This window comes from Toxotes jaculatrix, chromosome 10 (assembly GCF_017976425.1).
Source record: "Toxotes jaculatrix isolate fToxJac2 chromosome 10, fToxJac2.pri, whole genome shotgun sequence".
NCBI lineage: Eukaryota > Metazoa > Chordata > Actinopteri > Toxotidae > Toxotes > Toxotes jaculatrix.
Window position 1 is genome coordinate 10,271,626 of NC_054403.1, and position 26,795 is coordinate 10,298,420.

A 26,795-nucleotide genomic window follows, 5' to 3' on the forward strand; every position below is an offset into this window, starting at 1 on the left:
AATCTGTTATTTTACATACGGTTTTTTTTTTTTTGTTTTTTTTTTGTTTTTTTTTTTTTTGTTGTAGTTTTTTAATACCATAAAATGTATTGGGTTTGGTTGTACGTTGACAGTCGCAGTTCAAAACAGGCTTCCTGCTTTCCGTAGCTGGAACCGACTACGTTGGCAACATGGCGTCCTCAGATGTCCACGTCCGAATATGCGAACAAGAAATACTCAAATATGACTTGGAAATCAAAGCTCTCATCCAGGTGCGAATGTTTATTTGGTAAGACCACTTAGTGCCGCCTTACAACATGCGAGTGTTTGACCTTGTCAATGAGGAGAAGCGTGTTTTAGTCAGAGAGCATCCAGTGTTAGCAGCTGCAGTCAGCCGGTGCACCGACAGTCAGACGCCGGTGGAGTAAAAAGAGCTTTAACGTTTTTCCAACAGTCAAATATGCTTATGGACAAGTTAAGGTAATTTTATGAAGTGGGAAATACACGACCAATATAATAAATTGACTTTAAAGACAGGCAACGTTAGCTCACTCTGTTAGAGAGAGACCATACCGAAACTGATTTCCAGCTTTCTGTATTTAAATGTGATTTAATTTAGACCATCTGTTTACCAAGTGCTTGTAGCTCACTGATTATACAGTTCTTTCTGTGTACGCTTTGCTTTTAAACACATTTGTGATGTTATAGTCCAATTTGAGAGTTTTATTTAATAAGCAGAATATGCTGCTTGGTGCTAATGGATCATAAAGTGAATTAACAGCAGTTTAAGTAGTTAAAAGTTCCACACATTTACTGCTTTCAGGTTTCTGTTTTATGTCATTGAATGATAGGGGGTTTGACCGATTGTGTTGCAAAAGTAGACAATTGAAGTTCAAGATATAAGTGTTTTTATTTTCAAAAACTTTAAAGCTAATCAATTAATCATACATATAATCTCCATATTAATCTATAATGAAGATTTAGATCTCTCTAAGACATGTGTATCTCATTGTTGTTTTAATATGTCACCAGGATATTAATGAGTGCACAGGTCCTCAAAGCAAGCTGACCGAACTGAACGCAGACGTGAAAAAGAGTTTCCACAATCTCAGATTGCGGATTCAGGTAAGAAACACCATTTTGTAATACCTCGGCAAACATGGCATGCATGATAATGCTACAGCATACAGGATAAATGAGCACACCCCTCAGAAACTCATGGCTCATGTACTATTTTGTTCTTTTGACAGGATTTAGAGCAGATGGCGATGGAGCAAGACAAAGAATCAGACAAGCAAACTTTGATCAGTCAGGTAGAGGGACACAGAAAACAGATGCTAAGGTAATGTCTTTTAGTTTGAAATATTCTTCTGTTTCCTGAGCTGTGAATCTCAGTGAAATGGAAACTGATGTGTATTTTTGTCACATTTCTGTTAATATTGTTGGCAAACTGGCAGGAAGAGAAATGTAATTTTTTTTCTGTGTGTGTATTTTGCAGTAATCAGACAGTTTGGAGGAAAGCCAACCTTGCCAGCAAACTGTCCATAGACAATATGGAGAAGCAGGCACTTCTTGATGGAGCAGATAGCTCTGTGAGACAGAGGTGAGCTGACAATGTTCCCTAATAGTTAGACAGTGTTATTTTTCAGTGTCTGTAAGCAACATACTAAATTCTTAACATTTTTTCAGTGTTGTATTTAGAAGAACAGATTGTTTGTCACTCCTGGGACACTTGTAATTATCTTGAGGACATAGAGTATAGAACAATAATATCTCATTCTTTGTATCTCTTTCTCAGGAAAATGACCAAAGAGGGCCTGGCCCAGACAACCAGCGACATTACAGAAAATCTTATGAGCATCAGCCGGATGATGGCCCAGCAGGTTCAGCAGAGCGAGGAGACCATGACATCACTAGGTTAGTGAGGAAAATGCCTAGACAGCGTTTTTATTGAACTTAAACCGTAACCGGTTAACTGTATTTGAAGGTAACCTGATTTAATGTACATCATCTGACATGAATATATTAATGCTGTTTGTGCTCAACCACACCCTCCTTTGGAGAAAAGGCTTTGTGCTGAAAACAGCTTTCTCTTCTATTTAAAGCAACCTCCTCGAGGACAATCCAAGAGACCAATGAGGAATTTAAGACCATGACGGGGACCATCCAGCTCGGGAGGAAACTCATCACCAAGTACAACCGCAGGGAGCTCACCGATAAGCTGCTCATCTTCCTGGCGTTGGCTCTCTTCCTCGCCACAGTTCTCTACATCCTCAAGAAGAGACTGTTCCCCTTCCTGTAGACCAGGTAACTCTGAGGAACTCCTATATAACCACACACAATACTTTCCATAGTCAGCGCAAATGATTTAAACAATTCCGAATGCTGCGAGTCATATTACACACACGTTATACATTAGTGTCTGCTCATTGGAATGTGGTCTGCTCCCTGGGCTGAACTGTGACACTGCTGAGAGTGAAATATTGTCCACAAAGAAAAAGATAAACCTCCGCACCTACAGCTCCATGCTGTGCCTTTTTTTTTTTTTGGACTGAACAGATTTCAGTCTTTGTACCGTAATGCTGTGCATTGCTTTTGATCAAGTCAGACATAAGGAAGGATGAACCACCCATAGAAAACATATTCATGTGAAGCATTGGGTACAGTTTCTCTTTTTTATCTTTACCAGTGATTCAGAAGGTCCCCAAGAAGTGGATTTTGTGAACCGGTTTGCGTCCGATGTAGTTAAAAATGTATTTACAAGTAGTAAAAATTTTACATAAAAAGGCCGGGGAGGTTTGGGAGCATTTTTGTTTAACAGAAAAGGACCTCATTTCATATAATCCTCTGTAACTTATGATTAACTCATTCTAGTTCAGTTTTTTTTAATCTGATACCATACTGTCACAGTGCAAGTCATTTAAACGCTTTAAGAAAAATTATTTATAATGTTATACTGTATAATTACTGTAAGGTATAATTTATTGTTACATTATAGTGAGCTATTTTTGAGAATTTAAATTTTAAAATGCTCTTTAATTCTCTTACGATTCCAGCACGTCTGCTCTCACACATCTGCGCTGTTTGTGTTTCACTAGCCCAGCAACCAGAACAGTACTTCACATGTGCATCTCGAACTGTGCCTTTGTTTTATTCAGTTGGCATGCAAACTAAAAACAAAAAACTAAAAAAAAAAAAAAAAGAACGTTTAATCAGTGTAAGAGTCGACACACACTCCTCCGTCTGTGCCCGTGTCTCTGGTCTGCAGCGCAGCAGAAAAGCTCAGAAAAGCAGTAGCAGTCATCACGCTGGCAGAGATAGAGCAGCATGCATCCCTGCCTTTCTTCAGATAAGACCCGGAAAAGCAGATTATTCCGACCCGTTTCCCCTCTCCCTTTCCAGTGTGGGTGGAGGTTGAGGTGGGGGGGGGGATATTTTTAGCTTTGTGTGGTGCTGTTATCTGACATTGCCTTTTCAGCACCTCAGAGGAGAGGGTGGCCAGAGAAGCTACATGACCTTGCTACCCTTTCTGCTATTGCCTGGCACTGCCATTTTGTTAAATAAATGTAAACGCTGTCAGTATTGATTATTAATAAATACAACGTCTTCTGGCTGGATGTTTTGCGTGTGTGTCACGTGCGTATGTGGGTTTATGTAGTTTAAAATTAGAGAGAAGACAACAGAGTATGTGTGGAGAGTCCTGAGAGATGCCTAAGCATCTCTTACTCGTGTAAAGTGGTGGCTGTTGGGCAGAGCCAGTTCCTAGTCTGTTCAAATAACTGCACACTTAGATGAGGCCTCTGGTTCTCTGTCAAGCAAATTGGACTATTCTTCCATTTAGCACCGTGATAGTGTCGATCAAGTGTTTGAGTTCGTATCTGGACAAGTGGGTTGAGATGTCAGGGGAGCGTACACGGCATCACGCTGATGGTGGAAACGCCAAACTGCTAACAGGAGCCTCAGTGACTCCACACTGATGTAGTAAATCTTACTGTTGGACACAGCTTTGTTCAGTTAGTATTTAACAATCGCTTAAATTATCAGTGCATTTTACTGCTGAGTGTGACTCCAGTTAAACTTAATCTACTCAAATTTCTCAAAAGAAACACAGCAATGACTCAGCAACGTTTCAAAAAGCAAACTTTTAATAATCAGCCGTACTGTCCAAAAATAAATGCTCATACCTACAATTCAATTCACTTAAGTGAGAATTTTTAAATGCCGTAGAATTAGTAACAGCATTTCTTTATTAGAACCTGATTTTAAACACTGAATACAAGTCAAGGTCATGGCTCACAGCCGTCTCTGTCCCAGTAACTTTTAAACACATGTAGAGTGTACATGTCGCTGACAGCGGGTTGTAAAGAAAGTGTAAACTTTTAACAACCTTTTAACCCCATTTGAGCATATTGAAGGAAGCTTCCTAACAGCCACTTGAACATTTTAACCAGACACAAACCATATGAAGGTTTTACAGATGTTAGGCTCCTTTATATGGATCTATAGCCAACTCAGCCATTAAGAGACCCAGAGGCGTTGATTATATATTGTCATAATTAATGTTCATTCTATTTATATACTCCAGGTTTAATGGTTTTCTAATATTGCTGTTTTTCTCAGTGTATTTTTTTTTTTAATGATTTAGGAATTAACAGTTTCAATGTAGGTAATAAGAAATGAAAGTTTTGCAGGACAGAAGAAATGATAATAATAATAATAATAATAATGATGATGATGATGATGATGATAATATTAATAGTAATGGACTATATTGAATTTATAATTTTCCATAGCCTAAATTGCGACAGTTATGTTGTATTTTACATCGTTCACTACATACTGTTTGATTTTGTATAGACATAAAGCAAAAAATATATATGTATACATATTGGTGGGGCAAATTTAAACCTTAACAAAACCTTTAAATACCTTTTTTAAATTTTTATTTAGTTGCAACTTTTTCGCTCTTATTAAATGTCTGTGCGCTGATGTCAAGAAAATAAATGAAAATGTAGCCATTTAGACAAAAAATAAAATAAAATAAAATAAAATAAAATGGTGCTGAAACCAAAAACGAAAACCTACCAAAAGTCAGTTATTAAATATAAGAGAAGATACTTAAATCCGCAATATCTGGACACGGTTAAAAATGCATGCAGTCAGAAAATAATCCCGTTAAACTGAGTAGTTAACATTTAGTTTGTATTTGACATTGTGTCCCTTCACCATGTCCTAATGCCGTGTAATGAGGACACCCCATTACTGGAGGAGAACGTGCTCTGCACATTATTCAGGTCTCCTACCCCAAAGTTCATGTAATTCCCGTTGTTGGAGGATCCTTGCATAGTTTGCATTGTGGCTGCAGGATAATTACACGCATAGTTTGTGTTGCAGCCGGGGTTGGTGTAGTTACTGAAAGCTGGATAGTTGTTGTAAGTGAAATGGTTGATGTGACCCATACTGTAGGAGGGGTTGTAGGTGGCCGTGTCTGCCGCCAGGCAAGGCTTCCCATCCCGCACTAGCACCGGCACCGACACCCTCCTGGGCGGCGGCAGAGACACCATCTCCAGGCTCTGGTCCTGCCTCTGCCGTTTGCACTTGTACCTCCTGTTCTGGAACCAGATCTTCACCTGGGTCGGGGTGAGTTTGAGCACCCCGGCCAGGTGGTCTCTCTCAGGGGCGGACAGGTACCTCTGCTGCTTGAAGCGGCGCTCCAGCTCGTACACCTGCGCCTGGGAGAAGAGGACCCGCGGCTTTCTGCGTCTACGGGGCTTGGGTCGGTCCGGATCCTCGGTTTTCATGTCGTCCGACGGCTCGACAGGGGGACTGAACTCCTCTGATTAAACCAGACAGAGAGAACATCAAGAAGAAAAATCTGCTTTTGTATTATAGTGCATTAATAATAATAGCACTATTTTACATAGCTGTTATGTTTTATTCTATTAGGCTACTGCCAATTCTGCCAAGTTTGGTGGTTCAGTTTCCTGAAAGACATGTAATTTACACACATGTAACACATGTGGCATGCAATTAAATAACTTAATGTAATCGATGTCAAATATGTCAGTTCAACTTTTTTTTTTTTAGTACTGACATTGATTTCTTATTAGTGATAGTCGAGCAGGCCTACAAGAAAAGGCTCCACCTCGACTCAACTTTTCTTTTTGCTTACAGATTAAAATTCTGTATCCAGAGGAAGAAAAAAATGCTTCCTATAAGAACTTGCTGCTTTAGTGAAGTTGTTTTTGCAGTGTCCGTTGCCTGTTGCACAAATCAAGGAGCATGAGTTTGTAGGCCTAATCACAGGCCTACAAATTAAAAAAAAAAAAAAAGATGTCCTCTCATCAACTCACCTTTTCTGCGTTTCCCCTCAAACGTGTCTGATTTCCCATCCTTAACTATTTCCATCCCTAAGAGGGATTTCCCATAAAAGCTGGTAGCAAAGCTGAGCGCATTGCCTCTGACTGCCCTGGACTCGTGGAGGTCTTCTCCAAACAGCGAGGCGGCGGCGGCGGACGACATATCCCGGAGAGGCTCCTGCTTCAGGCGGGCCAGCATGCAGGAGGACGAGGAGGAGGACGACGAGGAGGAGGAGGAGGAGGAGGTCGGCACGGTGCAGCAGTCCATACGTGAAGAAACGTCCAAAGAAGACACCATAACGTCATGACTCAGCTCCAAGTTTAATATGTCCTTTACAGAGAAGGGAGTGGACGAGCTGGGACTGGGAAACATTGCCAAGAACTCAAAAAAGAAAACCTATTAACCTGTCATATGGAAGCAACGAAAAAGACGTCAACAAACCCCCTCTCCTTCCTGGTAATATTTACTGGATTTAAGTATTAGTTTGGTATACCAGACTGATCTTGAGTGAAGTGGGCATTTTGAATGTCAACTCTGTCTCCAAACTTTTTTTTTTCTTGGCCTCCCTCTCCTCCCGGTGACGCATGGAGGGAGGGAGGGAGAGAGGGAGCCAGTGGGACCCTCTGCATGGAGCCACTGGTACTCCCATTTCATGACGTGAAGTGATGTCTGCTACATGTTAGGCCTGATGTTACTTATAGGCCTATATGTGTTCATTCACTGCAAGCAGCACCCAACCAGCTCTCATCTTATGATTCATATAGCGAAAGGATATTAAACTGTAATAATCAGTAATTTTCTCTGTCCTAATGCAGAAACATGCCTTGGTTTAGAATAGCCATGATTTGCAAAATTTTAAATGCCCTGTTAGGTGGATTTTTTTTCAGCTTTGTAGTTCGTCATTAGGCACAATTCAAACGCGTTTCCAGTTAATTCTGCACAAAAAAGTATTTGGACGAATATTTACACACATGGTCAAGTACCAAGAGAAGTAATTTATCCAACTCTGTGTGCGTTGCATGGTTTTTTTTTTTTTTTTTTTTGGAGGAGGGGGGGTCTGGCTCTCATCCGACGGGAAACTGAGCAGACGAGCGTCAAAAAGAAGGGAGCAGACAACAGGTTTGGTCCCTGAGCGCAGAATCTGAAACCAGGACCGACACACACTGCTGTCTACCCCTAAGAGATCGTGGAGCCGCTGTCTGTCTTATCGGGACGTGATAACAGATGACAACAAACCTGCACCTCACAGACACACACACCCTCCCACCCACGCTGCAGTTATCCTGAAGAAGTGTCATATATGACACCCAAGCTTTAACCATTAAAATAGCCCCATTTTGTTGCCTTTAAGCTTTTTCATTTTACCATTTCGATGATTTTTTGTTCAGTTGCAGGACAACGAGCAAGACGCTCCACACACCACCTCCAGATGTTCGCTCTTTAGCGTATAGTCCAATGACATTATGTCTATTAATCATACAATCAGCACACAATTTACAGATCACAATAACAATGTGCAAATCATTTCACCGTGCAGCAGTAAAATGGAGACGACTGACTGTGCGTAATGACGCATAGCCTGCATGTGTTTCCCCCCGCACGGTTGGCACTAAACCTGCTATTAATGCCTGTGGAGACGGTCACAGGAGACAGACAGTATTATCGTTTGTTTTATCTTCAGCGTTTAGCACAGCCACGGGGTAAATGGGTCCCCCTGTCTCCGACCCAGCGAGGGTGTTTATAGTTTTAAAGACTATTTGTGCGCGTCGCCAGCTGATGAATGGCAGTAAAATCTTTCTCGGGCGCACTGAGAGTCAACACTGGCCCAGCTCTTGCTGTAATAATTGGCGAAATAAAGTAAACGTACAGGGGGGGAAACACAAGACATGGGAAAATGTTTTCATCATGATTAATTTCCACTGGCCTTGCGCAGTTTGAGTGTAATGTTTTTGGGGTTTTTTTTGGGTGAAATAGCTGTTTTCCGTCTTTAATTGAGGGGAAAAAAAGAAATAATAAATTCAAACGATTTATCTTGTGGGTTAACTTATAAATGATCTACTAAATTAAATACGTCTTCACTTCTGCTCCGTAGTAAACGATTCTGTCAACTGTAAATTGAACATGACAGGTCTGGCATGTGTTTCATATCCCTAATGCTTCGTCCTGCAGCAGCCCTGCGGTCCCCTTTGACCTGTCTTTCTGCAGCACATCTCCAACTCAGATAAAGCTTCAGATAAGGTTGCTTAAAAACTTCCGCTGCACGAACGTGTGGGTATTTTGAGGGTTGCGTGTCGGAGTGGGGAGCCTCTCTCTCTTTCTCTCTCTCTCTCGCTGTGTGTGTGTGTGTGTGTGTGTGTGTGTGTGTGTGGGTGTGGGTGTGTGTGTGTGTGGGTGGGTGGGTGTGTGTGTGTGTGGGTGGGTGGGTGTGTGTGCAGGAGAGAGAGACCAAAATTAAATTTTTTGTGTCTTGCCTAAACGTTCCTGGTGGCGCACGACGCCACTTTAAAATGGGCTGGTATTCTGTGTCCTGGAGGCCTTTGGTCGATTTACATCCATTAACTGTTTGGTAATCAGACTAATTAGGATTGAACGGGCTCATTAAGATGTAATCCGATAATCCGGTTAAGAATGACTCAGCCGACGTTTTACATTTTCTCCACACAAACTACTTTGACTCAAAACCCGTTTAAAAATAACCCCAAAAAATTGCCAGCGCGTTGCAGTGGTGGATAAAGTAGAAAAATCTTGTTCATCGTGTTCAAAACTTAGCATATGTAAAAAAAATAAAATAAAAAAAAAAAGGAATTGCAAAATGATTAAGTGCTGGTTCTGAGTAATGGCATGTTGCTGAACTATGGATGCATAATAGAAGAATAAGTGTATTAATGTTTTAGGTACTCCAGCTGGTTAGCTTGGTTTGAACTATTGGCCTGTTTAAACTGTTTTACCTCATATTTAATATTATATGTCACTATGTAATCCTAAATTGCAAAGTAACTAATTTCATCTGTAATTCTAATTTAGTGAGGGAAAAAAAAAACAAATTCCTCAAAATGTTAGTAAAGTACAATACATCAGTAAATGTACAGTAGTTACTTTCAACCCATAATACGTTTTTGAGAAGCTGAAAAAAAAGTTTCATGGCTAGAAAATCCCACAATCAGATAAAAAACAAAATGTTAAATGCACTAGAAAAGAAGAATAAGAAGAAGCCTGAAATAAATAAGATGAAAAATAAATATTAATGTAATGTATACATACACGCATACATATATAGCAATACATCTGCAGTAGATGTACACAAAAGATAAACAGAAACATAAACACGCATAAACACACATGCACACAACTGTCTCTATTTGCACATACACTTGTATGTACATACAAATACTCTCTCTCTCTCTCTCTCTCTCTATATATATATATATATATATATATATATATATATATATTTTTTTTTTTTTTACAGATAGAGAAATTGTGAACTCACCTTACCATACAGGCTCTTCCAAAGTCCCAAGGCTCAAACAGGAAAAGCCCATTCCCAATGTCTTTAATCTGGAACCTAGGACAGCCAGAAGGGCCTGTTTCATGGTCTTACAACACACCCTGGATCGTACAGAGTTGCAAGATCTGTTCTGTTGAAATTTGCAAAAACTGTAAACTTTATTGGCAACAACGAAAAGCAGCTCTGTTTGGATATGTCAAGATTCGGGCTGCTGCCTGCTGATTTTCTTTCAAGGAAAAGTAAATGGAGTTACAATAATCTAGATGAGAGATGTTTCTTCACCATTTAGAAAGTTTCAAAAGACAGCTCTCCATTCCAGTTTTATTCTGAAATGTACAAATCAGATTTTCTAGAATTTTTGGTCAAAAGAAAATTTTTTTAATACTACAGTGAGCCAAAAAGAAAAATACCAATCCTATTAAAGTGTACCACAACACTATTACACTGATACTCTAAGTCAAACATAAAATTATACGCAACTGTAAGCATGCAATCCAGCGATTCAACAAGTGTCACATATAATTAATGTTAATTAATTTTTTTTAAATTTCAGGTCCTGTCAATTTTTTAAAAATTGAGTTTTAATCCCATTAAACTTCAAATTACTGATAAACCTTGAACTGATTCCCCATTATGGTCACATCAAAACATCAGACGTCACAGCTCTCATGTGATCCCCGCAGGATCTGTAGCCTGATACAGCGGAAATTCATCACCACCTGTTTTTCCATCCTTCTTTTCAAGAGTTCATTATATATTTTATTTCCCAGTATGCTTCCTTACACCCAACACCCCCCACCCCCACCCCTGTATCCATTAATGGGTGATACAGTCAAATTTGCTTCCAGTCCAAGGTCAGGTCTTGGCAACTGCACTCTCACGCTGCGTCTCCATCTCTGCTGCACCCTGGATGTTTCACATAATATTAGTAACTGGATGGTGACTGATGTGGTTTACTGGCTGATGAGTTAAATCTTTGGCCTCTTGCCTCCGTATCCTCTCCACCGCTCCCTTTTGAGTTACACCACCACCATGTGGCTGCTGCTGGAACACACACCCAAAATTTTGGTTTTGTCCATTTAAGTTCTTGATTATGATGACAATGTAGATGTTTATTATGAAAATGATAATGGCAGAGGTTTGGCTGTGGTGGTGATCATTCACTGGTCAGCACACTGTATCAGTTACTGCGTGACAGGACTACAACCGTAAGCATCTGCTGATCCGGAGTCAGGTTTACTGTAGCTGGAAAGTAACTGAATATGCCAGCGATGTTGAGTGCCATCTGTCTGTGCATCATTTGTCTTGTCTGTGATGTTGGGAGCAGCATCCCCTTCATCTACCCTCCATCCTCTCCCTCCTCCCGCCCACCTCCCACAACCCTCACACACAGTCCCCCGGTCATGTTCATAGGCTTGGCAGGGCTTCACACAATCCTCTGCTGAGTTCAAGGTGGTGTTAGGGCCCCCAGGGGACACGAGAGGATGGATCTTACTCTGCGCCTGATTTAGTTATGTCTACAGCCTTGTACAGCTGATGCATGAGGCCAGCAGTAGGATATTGCTGTGTCGTAGCTCATGAGCTGATGAATGGATTTTAAAGGACAGGTTGTGCTATGTTGACATATGCAGACTGGATGTGCAACAGGGACTTAGAAGAGACATATTAAAAATTTAACGGTTAAAATTGAAGCAGCAGAGGCCCTAGCTTGGGTCAAGCTCCAAAATCTCTGGATCCTGCTGTTCCCATGATGCAACTCAACAGCTTCTTTAATTAGACTACATCTGCCTCTTAAATGCCTCATCTTTCAGACTCCACACCTCCTGTTTGTAAGCATGGGAGAGACTGCAAGGTCCCCCATTCAGTTATGAAGGATTATTACCACTGCAGCCATTGATTATTACTCTGTATTACTATTAGACAATTAGTCACTGGCAAATGGCTCTGTAGCCAAGTCCAACACAGAGAGACTCAGTAAAAGCTTCTTTCCTTGAGCCATCAGGATGATGAACTCTGACCTCTGTGTATCCTCAGCCTTGTCTAGCACACTGTTTTTTGGTGAATCCTTGGGGTTCCCCGGCACATTACACATTTGCACCTGTGGTATATGTAACAGTATTTGACTTGTGGAGTGCACCACACTGCAACACACATATTGCTTTTTTTTTTTTTAAATTGCTCAGACTTTACAAAGCTCCCTGTAAAGCCACAGAGGACATCATACAACAATTTCACACGCTACTCATGATGTACTAGTCACAATGAGTATCTTTCCTTTACGTGTAAAATCTGCGGAATGCCCCTTTAAATTACATTTTCACATCCTTTGAAACCTTTTGACTGAACTAAAACATGTCTGCACAGCATGCTCAGGGCTCCTCTCAACAGGTTTCTGTTACACGTTACTGTTGTACAGCTTTGACTGTTGTGCGGTGTAGGGGTGTACCTCAAAACCTTTGTCCCTCTAAAAGAATATTTCTTTAGTCCTGATGGAACTTTTGTTGTCTTCCTCCGGCTGTTAACTCCTAGGTTGCGCTATGAGCAACTCTAACAGCCTGTAAATGGCTTTTTCTGTGTCAGTCTGCAAAGCGGCCACACGGGGGCGGCATCACACAGTGCTTTATCAACTCTCCCACAATACTGGCTCAAAGTCATTGTGTCTTTTTGAGTAAAAGAAACATCACTGAGTATTTTTGTCACATTATTAAAATCATATTCAGCCAGCCCATTCATGTACAAACTGATTCTGTCTCAAAAGTGAGTTTATCTGATCTGTTCATTTAAACTTTTCAGCTCTAAATTATACTTGACTGGTGTACTAGGAGCTATATAATTTCCGTAATGCTCGGTCTATTTGTAAATATACAGTCTAACTCAGTGTCCTTCTTGTTCCCTCTTTAAATATTAGTTTTCACAATCATGAGCTCATCAGACCAGAGTGCTCCAGTGACCCAGCACCGACTATGTGCCCTGAGGTTTACAGCGTCTCTCCGCGAGCCTGCTTGTGCTGTATCAGCTGCCGTCGCTTTATGGCCCTTAATTCACCCAGCCTTGCCTGAGCCCATTTAACATGCTGACTGCTCTGTTTTCCATGCAATTGGAGTTGACCAAGAAATGAGGTAAGAGCATTGCTAATAGGCTAAATGACCAACATTGTAATAAGGGTTGCCCGAGCAGCTTGATTACCACACTTGGCCCAATAGATAATTCATGTGGAGACAAAGGCGACGTGGAAAGAGCACTGGTCTCTGTGCACGTCTCTGGTCAAGGATGAGCCCTCTGCCGCCCCATCAGGTCCCGACACACAAATTTCTAAGGACACACACACAGTCAGCTGTGACGTACATATATTGCCGGGGAGGCCACCGTGTCCTTGGCATCATGATGACTGCTTACAGTGCAAAAACTCTGGTGGTACACACACATTAACACATCATTCAGTTACTCTGAATCCATTTCACATTACCTCAAATTGTGTGGCAAGTTGTGCAGCATTAAGAGCATCGATCATTGTGCCGTCCATCTTGGCACAGAGATCCTGGCTGGACACATCAGACACTGCTACATCCAACTCCAGCCCATTATTTTCAGTAATTGACAGTGGACTTGAGGGACACCAGCATGGTGGCTTGACACATGTCTTGGACACTCAATAAGAAGTCTGTTGAGCATATTAGAACACAGCTGAGGAATAAAAAGTATAGGCTAATTATAACACTCTGCACTGTAAGTGCTTCTCTGTGCACTGAGCTGAGCCACCAAGGCACCTTAGCAAACGCAAGGCTGCGTAAGGTCACTGTATGGCTACTGTGTGTGTGTGTGTGTGTATGTGTGTGAGAGACAGAGAGCGAGAGTGTTAATGTGTGTCCTTTTCCTGTCTTTCCTCACTGCCTGTCTCCCCCTCTCTAATGGGGACAGTATGAGAAGAGAGCTTGTGCTCCGTCTGGACCTTTCTAATTGCCCCTGCCACAGAGGCCTGATACAGCAAGACCCTGTGTTCCCAGCAGGTCAGGCGTGTGTGTGTGTGTGTGTGTGTGTGTGTGTGTGTGTGTGTGTGTGTGTGAGAATGAGAGAGAGAGTGTGAGGTGTAGAGGGAGAGCGACTTGGGCAGACAGAATCATCACTCAGGTGGTGCTCCCTTGGCTCCACCACACAAATTCAGGCCCCACATAGAGAACACCATTCATTATAAATATCAGAGCTACAGGAGCAGAGTGCAAGTGGTGGGAAGAGATATGAGAGGGGGAGGAGGAGGAGGTGAAGGAGGAGTGGGCAGGGCAGAGAGATGAGCAGAGAAAGAGAGTAGAGGAGTACAGCACAGGTAGATGTTAGATATTTGTTAGATGACTAATCAATAAAGTGTACAGAAGCAAATGTTTTAGTGTCCTCATCAACCCACTTTGTTTACAGAAAGCTTTATAGGATGCACATGCATACACACACACACACACACACACACACACACACACACACACACACACACACACACACACACACACACACACAGGTATGCAGTTCCATTTTATCCTTGCACATAATCTTCCTGCAGCCCTAAGGCCCTCTGCTATACTGCCAGGCCAGGTTATGAAATCCACCCAGGGCCAGGTTACAAAAATCCTCTCTGTGGCATCTGCCAGGGAAGGCAGCTCTGTGTTGACAGATGGGCACAGCATTCCTGGGCCCCGGGCTTCGCCAGTGCACTGCCAGGAGCTGGACTGAAGGAGCCATGGAGAGGCTGACTGGCATTTCTTTACACCTATGTGCTTAATTTCTGTGGCAACCTCGAGGCACGTACAACATGAGTTACATTCCCTGAATGCTGCTCCTTCAAACTGACACGTAGGGGCAGTGATGGGTGTTACTGGGGAATGAATAGGGTAGTGATGGGTGTGGATTAAGGCATGTGTCTGATTTAATTAAAATGGCATGCTAGGTATTAGAGTCGTTTTGGTTTGGTCACTTCTTCTTGTTAATTTCCTGTGATTTAAAAAAAAAAAAATCTGTAAAACCACAGAACTAGTTGTTTCTTCTTTCTGGTTTCATTCATTTGCAGCATCAAGCTTGTACTGATGCGAATGTTTAAGAGGAGCTTTTTCTGGTGGTTTACCTCCACAGCTGAGGCAGGCTCAATCCTGTGCTGGCCCAGTTATGTGATCTATGTCCAGGCAGGGAAGAAAAGTTCGTCCCCTTCCCCCAGCCTCATGCTGCTTCCACAGGGATAGTGTTTTACATGCTCAAGGTGAGTGGAATACCAGCGCAGCTCCCGTTAGCCCCGTGCTTTACTCGCTCAGGGTCCCCATTTCTCTGCCCTATCTACCACTGGCCACCTGCTCCAACACCGTCCCCTAACCAGGTCACACTAATGAAACCTGCATGTGGCCACTTAGCAGCCCCTCAGACTGCACACACAGATAAAACTCAGATGATTATGAGGACAAGATAGAGTGTTTTTTTAATGATTTTTCTGTGAAAGTCAAACCATTTCTTGTGTTTTCACATGTAAAAAATGTACAGTACATTGTACTTTGCAGTTCAGCAGAACATTTGGAACACAAATATAGCTTTGGCATGGCTGAACTTAATAGGCTGGCATTCTGCAAAACCATGCCACATTCTCCGCAATCACCACTCTTTAACATCTAGCACTGCATGGACACAATGTTCCAAGACGCAGTGCAACCGAGGGTGCCCTGCCAACTCCTCCGACAGTGAGAGATTACAGTGATTACTCCTAAAGCGATCTCACTATGGACTGATGTATGCACGGGGGTCAGAGAAGGGCTTGGTTGGAAGGGGGGGGTGGGGGGCTGGAGAGGGGAGGCGAGAGAACAGGAACATTGGCAAGTTTCACAGCCGAGAACAAAAAAGACCAGCAAACGTGAGCGAGTCGTTGACCTCAAAATCACTGTTAAAACACAGTGTCCCCATTTGGTAATTATCCTCCTCAGGAGATGAGGTCAGGCTGAAAATCAGCTGAAAACAAAGTGGGATGATAATGGCAGCGGTGACGACGGGAGCGAGAGAACGAAAAGGAGAGGAGAAGAGGACATGACAGGGTGAAAATGAGAGAGAGAAAAGAGAGAGGACCTAGAGAGTGTGGTGGAACTCACTGCTTGGTGTGAGTGAGCATGGGAAATGCGTGGGACTTCTTGACCATCACTGGCTCCAAGGGGATCTGTTTGGTGACTGACGCACATGAACGGATGTACATATATGCATGGAAACACACACACACACACACAAAAGTGTGTGTGTGTGTGTGTGTGTGTGTGTGTGTGTGTGTGTGTGTGTGTGTGTGTGTGTGTGTGTGTGTGGAGCCATTCATTCACTTTGGCTTGGTCCTCTTAGCAACACTCCATTTAATCTTTGTCTGCAGCAGACGTCCATCTGAGCTACTGACCTGCACTTTTTGCAAAGTGCTTCTGTAAAATCTGCACATTTAAGCTCTAAAATGTGCTCAGAGGTTTTCGTTTGGTGCACAATTCTTCATTCAAACAGTAAAAACTCATCATCTGTGGTCCGCAGCTGTCGCTGATGCTTTCCATTTGTCCAGGAGGTGATGCAAAACCAGTGCTGCCTAAATTGCACCAGCAGAGGGCAAAATCTGGTCAGAAACTATAATGGAGAGTCTCTCGGGCTCACGTGCATGTGCACACACACACACACACACACACACACATTCATGTGCCTGCATGCACAGATGCACACCCCACTATCCGACACACACGGGCCTTACTATGTCAGCATTTGCATTCCTCCCATTGTGGTAACATATAGTATATACAGTTCATATTACACATTCTGTTCAGTGTACAGATCTGGAAATGCAATGATCTGCCCTTAAAGCCCAATCACAGTTTAATGAAATATCACATTTAGGGAGGAAAATGTGATGAATTGGCCCCTTGTGTTTGTTCATTTTAGTGTGCACAAGGATCAAATTTCCACACAGGTAGCTGTCATCTGTGATCTATGAGGTCTTCATTCTGACTCCCCTATGAGCTCACCTCATGGTAGATTACGAGCCACTGGAGTATGTCTTGGTTCAAGCCAAAGTCTGGCGGGATTGTGCATGATGCTGTCTTTTCTCATGTCTTGGTTATTTTTATGGCTGAGGTGGTGGTGGTGGTGGTGGAGACACTGGGAGGTCTGATCACCCTTCGAAATAAGTCAATACAATCAAAGCTGGGATCACTACTCTGTGAGCTTTGATGAAGCAAGGCTGCAAAGGGCGGCTGTGAGCAGCAGCAGCATGTTATTAAGCAGCATTCACTGTATGGGACACATTCAGCTCCGTCGAAGCTAGCCACGCGGCCCTCTCCCATGTAGCTTTTTTTTAATGCTACGTTTTTTATGTTTCATATACGTCTGTGCAGAGAAGTTAGCCATAGGTGGTTTAGGTCAGCTGTTGTTAAGCCCATGCTGAGGGCTGAGGGAAACAGAGCCGCTCAGGGCCATGACGTGTGCTGTTACTGCATGCGTGTGCACTTTTATACGGCTTTAATTACAGACTGTGAACACAGACAGACTTGTTTATTCTGCTGCGTAGTATACACTGAGGCCTGGTTGGCACCACAAACACACGTGCCACACACACACACACGCACACACACACACACACGCAGCTTTGTAGTAGTAAAGGTATCTATCCTGGACAGTGCAGCAGGTTGTACCTGCCAGTTGAGTGAGTCACTTGTATTTTATGTTCATTAATTCAGTCATTTATGGATATCTGAGAGCAGGACATCACCACAAACAGGCGAGGTCGTCTGACATTAAAAAGCTCTTCTTTTCATTTTTTTTTTTTTGTGATAAATAGCTCGCATCTCTTTCTACTTTGTAGGCATGAAGCCATTCAGAGTTTTCCAGAATTATTTTAAGCTATCACCACCATAAAGTTGTATTCTAATTTCCTCGGCTTAAACAAACTATCTAAAGCTATTTAAAGGGCATCAGCCTAACATAGGCTGCTTTATTTTGAGTGGACGAAGAAGGTATAAATAGACTTTGAGGAGTGCAACAAGCGAATGCTTCATGTGAAATGGCTGGCGTTACATCATTGCCTGTGAGAGTGAAGTTCTGGAGAGGCGCTGGGCTCCCTGGGCCAGCCATTATGGTTTGTACTAATGTTCTGGTTTCACAATCCAAACATTCTAAGAGCTGTTATTTGCTCTCTTTTTCCCTTTTACTCAGTAATTCTGCTCCTTTTTTTCAGCCGAGCAAAGCTGTCAACAGAGAGGAGAAGCAGCTTTAAGTGGGAGACAGAAAAGGGATGGAGGAGGAGGAGGAGGAGAGAGACGGGAAGAAGAGAGCTGGATGGAGAAAAAGAAGGAAAAGTAAAACAACACAAACAGAATTGACTTTCATGTTTGTAAACTGTGTCACCTGTGTGGTAAAATTATAACGTGCCACGCGTCCACATAAATCTCTCAGTATATGCATTAGGGATGAATGGGTTTGTCCGTGCATGTGCAGAAAGAAAGGAAGGTCAGTTTGATTAAGGGATGAAAATGGTTGGGTGCTCCCCCCCCCCCCCCTTTTCTGGCACACTCCTCACTTCCCAACCACTCAAACAGCAAGGTGTATCTGTACACAGACAGCCTGAGGAGGCTGTTAGTGAAGCAGTGCCCACCATGTGGTTGGCATACTGCAACTCATCATTACCGTTGGCCTCAACTGGCGCTACAGAAATGACTTGTATAAGTGAATCAGTGCCGCTGTGAGAAGTTCCAACTGGTAGCTAAATCACAGGACAAACCAGCGTCCCCCATCATGCATCTCTCCTGCATTTATCCCCTGTCAGTAGCAGGGCCTGCTCTTTTTCAAATGCAGTATAATGAAGTGTAGCTGAATCGGCATATTCTTTCACCAGGCTTGTGTCTCTAAGTTGGCTCGTAGGTATGTCATTCTGTACGATGTCTGGTATTTGGAAAAGAGAAAAAAACATTTCAATTTGAAGTGCAGAGATAATAAGACGAAAACATAATTTGTGGTGGAAACACTTACGATGGCTGCTTCTATTTGCTATACATATGAGACTCGGCTGGGATGCGTTCCAGTTGCATTCTGTATTCTGTTTTTCTATTTAACAGAGTGGTGCATTCACATGGGAAAGATTACAAAATAAATGCACTTCAAATCACTATGAACGTGGACATACAGTCCTACAATGCAATGCACAACTGAAATGAGGAAGCTACAAAAAAAAAGACAAACTTCTCAGAGAATCGTTACAGACATATTTTTTATGCTGTTTATTTTTTAGTTCCAAATTTGAAAATGACACTTGCCATCAAAGGTTTTCCAAACCCAGTGGCATAGTATATTTGAAAGTAGGTACTAGGACACAGTTCACACATTTGGGGAAGTACACCTACTCACTTCCTTGCTGAGATGAGCTGAAATAAATGAGAAAATTGATATGATATATTTGTCTGTATGCCAAATATGAATCCACTGGCATTTAGCTAGTAGCCGGTTAGTTTAGCTTAGCATTAAGACAGGGGAAACAGCTAGCCTGACTCTGTCTGAATGAAGGTAAAAAAAATCTGCTTGCCAGCACCTCTAAAGCACAGTGACACTTTTTCTTCAAGAGTAGAAAAAAGACAAGTTGAGTTACTGTGTCATGTGAAGAAATAATTCTGTGAAACTGCAGTTTTCATATAGATCAAACAAACTAGATGTTATGTTTAATTAGTGAACTTTAGAGGTGCTGGACGTCAGATTTTGTTACTTTTGGATAGAACTAGTTGGTTAGCTAGTTTCCAGTCTTCATGCTAAGCTAAGCTAACTAGCTGCTGTTCCAGCTGCATATTAAACATGCATGAGAGTGGTATCAATCTTTTCATCTAACTATCAGCAAGAAAAAGAGGTGTTTTTCCCAAAAAGTCAAACTATTGCTTTAAGCTCTTTCCTTGTGCTGGTGACTGTCCATCCCACCTGTGTAGTGAACACACAGTTTTACCGCCGTTGTGTTTGGGAATCAGTGGTGCCAGTGTTAACAGTGCGTATGAGTAGAAATTTAAAAAAAAAAAACACACAGGTGATGGACTCTGTTATTAAGTTGTGGCCGCCATTAGTCAAGTCAACAACTCTGCTGGACACTCAGTGATTGTACATGCAGTCCTTACAGAAGAAACAGAAATGTGATATTTTGACTAATAATGTGCCAGTCGAAGGAAAGTCAAATCACCTCTGGGTCACTGAAAAAGTTATTGGAACACAACGTGTTTAAGCTTCGTACAAATGGCAGGTCCCCATCCCAAAGAGAAATTTCGGTTCATTACAAAGACAAATGTTGGAAAAAGGGAACTGGTGTACCCACTGTGTTCTTTTCACACTGGCATGCTCTTCAACCTAACAATTGGTCTTTCACCAGGTGTTGGGCTGCTAAAGGCGTATTTGTCAATGGGCTGCCATTATTTCATTGACACAAGTCATGTTTTCTTAATCTATAATTACTCTGCAATTGCAAACCAGCTGTAAAATCACAAGGATGGCTGTTCTTTACATGCTATTGGTCAGAGCTGCTAAACTCTCCCTGCGTTTTCTTTTTTTATGTATAATTGGAGTGAAACTGCTGGAGGTCAGTGAGAGCGTTCTCCTCGCAGAACCACGGGATAAGTCCTGCTCTCTCGAATAAAAAACCTTGCATCCAACCTTATATAAAAATCCTTAATGGAATCCACACCTAAACAAAGAGTCGGCTCGACAACAATGAATACATAAACTATCTCAACAGAAAATTGTTGAGATAGCCTGATTATGGATGACTGAGTCTTCCAGATGCTTGATTGCTGTTCCAGTGAAAACAGCTCTTATGGGTTATTGTCCTGCCATCTCAATGCCTCCCCAGTGATCCATTTTATGAGAGAGACGCTGAGGATAGCAAAAAGTGTTGCCTGGCAAAATTCAGGTACATAAGACTGTCTTCATCCTTGAATGTCTTGTTCAGACCTGACACAAACTGTGTGACAAATGCATGACTGAAACGGAGAGATACAGATGGAAAACAAGGGTTGATGGCTCATTGTTTCTCTGTTATCATTCCTCAGGCAATGCACTATAGTCTAGCACATCCAACACAGGGCGCATGCTGCAAGAGGCACCGAGGGAGTGCCTGGCATGGTTGGCATGGTGCCGTGGCTTGTGCTGCCTGGTGCATGCCACACATTTCTGTGTGAAGCTGAAGCTGTCGCCACATGGACAGCTGGTTGCGAGCTGCAGAGCCCTGCGAGAGCGCAAACTACCACATCCTTTTACACCGTCAATAAGTTGGTGCATAATACCCATAGATCCGCATCAGTTTACCCTCTCTAAATCACTACCAAAGAAATTTGTCTGGAGACCATGAAAGTGACCTTAGGCCACTGCCTGGAAACAAAATGACACCCTCCGGCGTTCCACAGCAGTGCAACAGGATGCTGTCCTGAGTTAGATGAGCCTGCTTTCAATCAGCACACATCAGACTGTATATCAGGTCTAATTAGTGTGCGTGGGCCTGCAGCACAGAGCTTTGTGTGAGACATGAGCTTTCCGTGCACCCCGAGCTGTCCCCCGCACGGCACAGCCAGACCTCGTGCCTATACGGCTTGTATTGCGTGGGATGTGACGCACAACTTTTATGAGCTCGCTATTTCTCATCTTAACAACACATGTGTAACAGTCTGAATAAGATTCCACAACAACTGGATCAAAAACATGAAACACGGACATCCATATCCGTGCCGCCCTCGCATTCACTCGCGCTGTGTTGCTCACCAGTGCCAAATGTCTCACAAGTCTTACAAGAGTGAATGGATTTTGGCTTTTAAAAGATAACAGAGGGTTGGAGGCAGGGAAGGCTGTGGGGAAAAGTTCAAATGATGCAGTACAGTAAGAGGCCTGAGGGGAACATTCAGGGGCATGTATGGTGAGAAAAGATGAGCTTGTAGGAAAGCATAAAAATAGAAGTAAATTACAGAAGGTTTGAATGAATAACAAAGGTGTGAAAGACATCTTTCTTTGGGTGAGAGTGAACAGAGTAATTTCTCATAATGATGGTGATTTCAGCTGTTTTTTTTTTTCATGTGCTCTGAAGCTACGGTTACTCGATCATTTTCCTCTGTGTGCTGTCAAGTTTTGTTTTCACATTTTTGTTTACACCAAAACACATCATCCTTTTACATCAACAATGGATGACATGACAGTTTGTGATGTGAAATGGGTTGCTCATGGTGACAAACGCACACAATGCTGTTACCCAGCTGCAGTTCCCCTCAGCTCTAGAGAGCTGTTTAGCATCTTGCAGCTCATTGTTTTGGTTTTACAGTCCAAGACTTTACTGTTTTGGTTCACTCTCGCACCGCTGTCATGATTTTTGTTGGCAGCTGCGGCAGGCAGATGTTTTCAGCACAAAAGCTCTGATAGATCTGCTGTACACTACCTGCCCTGCATCAAACCAAACACAGACAGAGTTAGCAACGAGCTGGAGAACACAGTGAAGTATTACGCAGTTAAAGACCAAGGAAGATTTTTATTTTGAGAAGTTGGTCAAAACCAAAACAGAATTGAAACATAACTCAAAATGATGTCTGCTGGATGAAATAAGCAACTTTTTACTCACATAATAACCATAAAAACTTAACATGGTAATATTTCAGTCCAAAATGTTTGGATGCCTTGACTGCTGACGGCTAATGATGTCTCCTCCTCTTCTATTGGCACACCGCTGCGTCATTGCATGTTACTGCCATCAGTATGTCAGTGTGTGGAACTGGAAGTAGTGTGAAACTTGGGTATTGATTGGTTATTTAGTCATTCCCAGCCCCTTTCATCTAAAGTAAATGCCAGTTAATTTACACATCATCACATCGATGCAAAATGCAGGACTAGTTATCACATGATTTGATGCTTGCAGCCAAAAAAATGTCAAAAAATAATTTTTTTTTAGTCATCCTCTTTCTTGTGGTGTGTATGTGCACAGACAAAAACAATATGGGAACATGCTCATGAAAAATAATAATTGCTCACCAGTGCGTGTCAATGTGACATGAGTCTGTCATATTTGGGACACTATTCATATGATGTACAGGCAACACCAGGATGAGGAGTGGTGATAGCACAGTGAGGAACTATGTGTTGGGGTCCATTTTTGAACTTCTGCCCTCTCAGAGTGTTTGTGTATGTCTCTGGCTGGATGCTGGCCTGAGGGCAGAGATTGCCTGAGTTGTGTGACTTTATTGGGAAAATTAGGGTAAGTGTTGTGGCGAGGAGTGTGTGGGTGGAGGGGTGGGGGGCTTTTCGGAGCTGGGGTGGGTTACTGACAGGGGAATTTACTTACTGGCCCTCAGGAGACGTTCCTCAGTTACGTTGTGGCTGTTGAAAAACTAATCCTTGCAGTAAATCATGACATTATACATCCACACAGCTAAAATTATCCCGTGAAGGTCAGGCAGAAATTGTGACCAGGGTTTGGCTGCATTCTGACAAAGTGCTAGCAATCCAGAAGCAGACAAACATCCAGACAAACATAGTTCTATCACTCTGGCAGCTTCACACAGCTCCCTGACAATGTCCAAACATTGCAATTTCAATTTGCACGCCCTGAATCATTACACAAAATGCAGGTATTTTAGGTAGGCCGAAATTGTTTTATTATTTTTAACACAGTAATTGCAAGGCAAATGGTCTTAATTGTAACCCCAGCCTCTGAAATAAACAAGGCTGAAAAATGAAAGTGGTGATTATGGTTTCCCTGGGCCTGATGTGGGATTTGTGAAGCTGCTGCCAACTGCGTTTTCATGTCACTGTTTCGAGTTCCTGCCCAATATAGACACACTGAATCACTCATCAGAACACATGCCTTAATGGAGGACAGTGAGAAGGCACAGGAGAGATGCTGAGTCTATCCACCTCCGTCATTCCTCCTTCAGTGGAATGTTCCATATGCTGTACCCTCCACAATTACCCCTATCCCTGTGATGAATGGTGGAAAAACTGGATTTGACAAATAATATCTATCAGTGCTTCTTTTTCCCACAAAACAGTTAAATGGTTATGGTGCAACCAGAAGAAATGTGTAAATGTCACAATAACATACAGGAAGGATTTCAGTGCTGCTATTTGAATAATGTTAAATGCCTGCAGTATGATTTGATATTGGTGCCAGAGCTCAGCAAGAGGCCAAAGCCAGCAGTCTGGGACCTGATTTACATTTAGCTGCCTTCAGCAGATGCTTCTATCACAGCATATGTTTTTCTTGAAAGATTAGACTGTATTGGATAACATAAGCATGAACCCAGTGTCAGTAGATATCACCAGTTGCTATAGAGGCGTGTTAATGGCTACTAGCCTGAGATGCTAATCTGTCAGTCAAGCCTGTGTTGTGGCAGCGTGGACTGTAGGGCAGAGGTGAGGGTGTGACCTTTTTCTGCATAGACTTGATTCTTGCTGCCTCAGCTTGGCGTTCTCCTGTTGGATGCTCCTGCCAGGCGCCCACTGTGGCCATTTTGCTACCATGCCAGTGTTGTGCTTGGCCAGACGTAAGAAGAACTGAGGTGCTGGCAGCACGCAAACCTTCAAACACACACTCTCGCACACACAATGCCCTGAGAGGCCCAGGCCTGTCACACACACAGGTGCAATGATTTAAGAGCAAAATTAGGTTTTAATTTGGCTTCTGTCTGTTTTAGGTTGTTTATGGATGATTTGCTGACTGATGTGGTGGCCCATGTTGAGATCCAAGCTAGTACACACACACACACACACACACACACGCACGCACGCACGTACGTATGCATGCATGCACACACAAAAGCAAAAGCATCCACTGCTTTAATAAGGCGTTCCCTGTTGATATGTTGTAACTGTATGACTTTAGTAACTATTAAATCATAGATTAAAGGGATAGTACATCATTTTGAAAAATATATTCACTGTATTTTTTTTGGTCAGAGTTACATGAGAAGGTTGATACCACTCTCATATCTGTACACTACCTGTGTACCTTGGTGGTAATATGTCCCTAATAAAGAGTTATTTCACCACAAACACATATTGAGTTTGAAAGTGTAAATGTTTAAACTTTGCCATTCAGTGGATTTTGGTGTGAATTCTTTACAGCTACTCTTTACAGCTAAGCTTTTTTTTGACATGGTAAGACAAGCTGGAGGTTAAACTGAATTAATAATAACAATAGATATAGTTTAATTTAGTTTAGTCATTACCTTGCTGGAGGAGGAATAACATCAGCCAAAAGATTTTTTTCAAAAACACGGCTTCTTACTGATCTATATAGCATCACTAAGACATTATCAATCATTTTTAAGGCCATTATTTATAACTTAAGCCTTTACAGTGGTTGCACATTCACAAAATGACTGATGAGACTGAAATCACAAATTGTCTGTCAGCAAATCACCTGCACCAACCTTCCTAATACAACATTCCTCCAATATTTATCTCTCTAGGAGTAATTAACAGTAACTCTGATAATAAAAAAAGGCATCTTGGCAAATCCCTGAATAGCCTGTGGCAGCTTATCTGCCACAACAGGAGCTACCTTGAGTAACCTTCTCTCAGCTTGTCTCTCCCTTTCACGGGCACATTTTCACACATGTATCCCTGCAGCTGCAAAAACACACACTCACGCATGCATGCACACACATTATTAAGCTAATATGAAGCTGATATCAAGCCTTTAAAGAGATTGTAGTTGCTCCTGAAGCTGAAGAAGAGGTTCATCCTGTGGAGATATTTTAATGAGGGAGCGCTGATCTACATAAGCCAGTAAGCAGGAGGGCATTAGAAGTTACCTCAGTTCATCCCTCACACTTTCTTAGACCATGTATCTCTCGCTCCCTCAGTCTTTGTCAGAGCTCATTGACTGTGCTGTGAAAACTGGTCATTATTTTGGCTTTGCTTTCCCATCCATTCCCCTTTTCATCTCTGTCCTCAACCTGTACTCCACCTTTTATTTGTCAGAGCAGCATCAATGCTGAAGAAAGACAAAATGAAGGATGAACAACATCTTGGCTCATCTATGTCAGAGACAGCTGGCTAAATACTGCCTGTGGGCATTTGGTCAGACCATATAAAACTAGCGTAATGACAGTTCTGGAGTCAGCTCAAGCATCAACATCAGTCTTACAGTTAATGGGTTTTGACTGCCCAGAGTGTAACCTAATTTTCACCACCAACCATACAGCACCCTCACAGTGGGAGTCTCTTTAAAGCAATTCTCTTCGCTCCTCTGGTGCTGAAGTTTGAAGTGATGTATGATATATTGTATCATGGCAGAATATATGTGTGTATGTGTGTGTGTGTGTGTGTGTGTGTGTGTGTGTGTGTGTGTGTGTGTGTGTGTGTGTGTGTGTGTGTGTGTCTGTGTGTGTGTAAAAAAGAGCGAGAGAGCTTGCAACATGAAAACTTCACTTGGCACCACATCCATATATGCCATTCAAACAAAAGTGTTTTGACAGCAGACATGAAGATTCGGCAAGACTTTGGTTTCTCTGACTGTCTGTTGTCACTTGAGGTTTTTAAACACAGTTTCAGCTCCCAGGATGGTTGGAATCCATTCCAAGCTCGAACACAGAAGGCTTTTGACCGGGTCTTACATTTTATAGACTGCTCCTATAATAGAGCTGTAAAATAGTTTGGAGTTAGAAGAAGTTAAGATGGAGTTCAACACCTCAGAATAGCTCTACAGAACAGAGGCCAGGCTTTTCTTTTGTAATCCCAATATAATCTGTGCAAAGTCAAAACAGCGGAATGACAGTGATAATGGGGCAATATTGCAGTTTAAACTGGGGAAATTCAAACTTTGTTTACTATAACTATTTATTTTGTTATTCCCGTATGTCAGTAAAGGCGACATCTTTCATGACACTGTTTTCTAAATGAAACACATTTTTACATTACAGTTTTCAATCCTACGAAGCTTTAGAGTGCCCTGTTTGCCCCCATT

General features: G+C 42.2%; 2 protein-coding genes across 2 annotated transcripts; one reads left to right on the plus strand and one right to left on the minus strand.

Annotated features, from left to right (window-relative positions):
- The first annotated feature begins 87 nt into the window (after positions 1-87).
- bnip1a (BCL2 interacting protein 1a) lies at positions 88-3,218 on the plus strand. The gene is made up of 6 exons (XM_041048787.1): positions 88-251; positions 1,012-1,104; positions 1,230-1,321; positions 1,478-1,582; positions 1,778-1,896; positions 2,085-3,218. The coding sequence occupies exons 1-6, from the start codon at positions 171-173 to the stop codon at positions 2,279-2,281; spliced, it is 687 nt and encodes a 228-aa protein (XP_040904721.1). The 5' UTR covers positions 88-170; the 3' UTR covers positions 2,282-3,218.
- A 922-nt stretch (positions 3,219-4,140) lies between these two features.
- On the minus strand, positions 4,141-6,846 carry nkx2.5 (NK2 homeobox 5). Its single transcript, XM_041048784.1, has 2 exons — positions 6,333-6,846; positions 4,141-5,815 (listed from the first exon to the last, which is right to left on the minus strand). The coding sequence occupies exons 1-2, from the start codon at positions 6,709-6,711 to the stop codon at positions 5,202-5,204; spliced, it is 993 nt and encodes a 330-aa protein (XP_040904718.1). The 5' UTR covers positions 6,712-6,846; the 3' UTR covers positions 4,141-5,201.
- Between the last annotated feature and the right edge of the window lie 19,949 nt (positions 6,847-26,795).

What these genes read in the sequence shown, in the direction of transcription:
- bnip1a (XM_041048787.1), top strand. Translation starts at nt 171, where the DNA reads ATGGCGTCCTCAGATGTCCACGTCCGAATATGCGAACAAGAAATACTC. An exon ending in ATCTCAGATTGCGGATTCAG is followed by an intron (nt 1,105 to 1,229) that starts GTAAGAAACACC and finishes TTCTTTTGACAG; the next exon opens with GATTTAGAGCAGATGGCGAT. An exon ending in CACAGAAAACAGATGCTAAG is followed by an intron (nt 1,322 to 1,477) that starts GTAATGTCTTTT and finishes TGTATTTTGCAG; the next exon opens with TAATCAGACAGTTTGGAGGA.
- nkx2.5 (XM_041048784.1), bottom strand. Translation starts at nt 6,711, where the DNA reads ATGTTTCCCAGTCCCAGCTCGTCCACTCCCTTCTCTGTAAAGGACATA. An exon ending in TGAGGGGAAACGCAGAAAAG is followed by an intron (nt 5,816 to 6,332) that starts GTGAGTTGATGA and finishes TGGTTTAATCAG; the next exon opens with AGGAGTTCAGTCCCCCTGTC.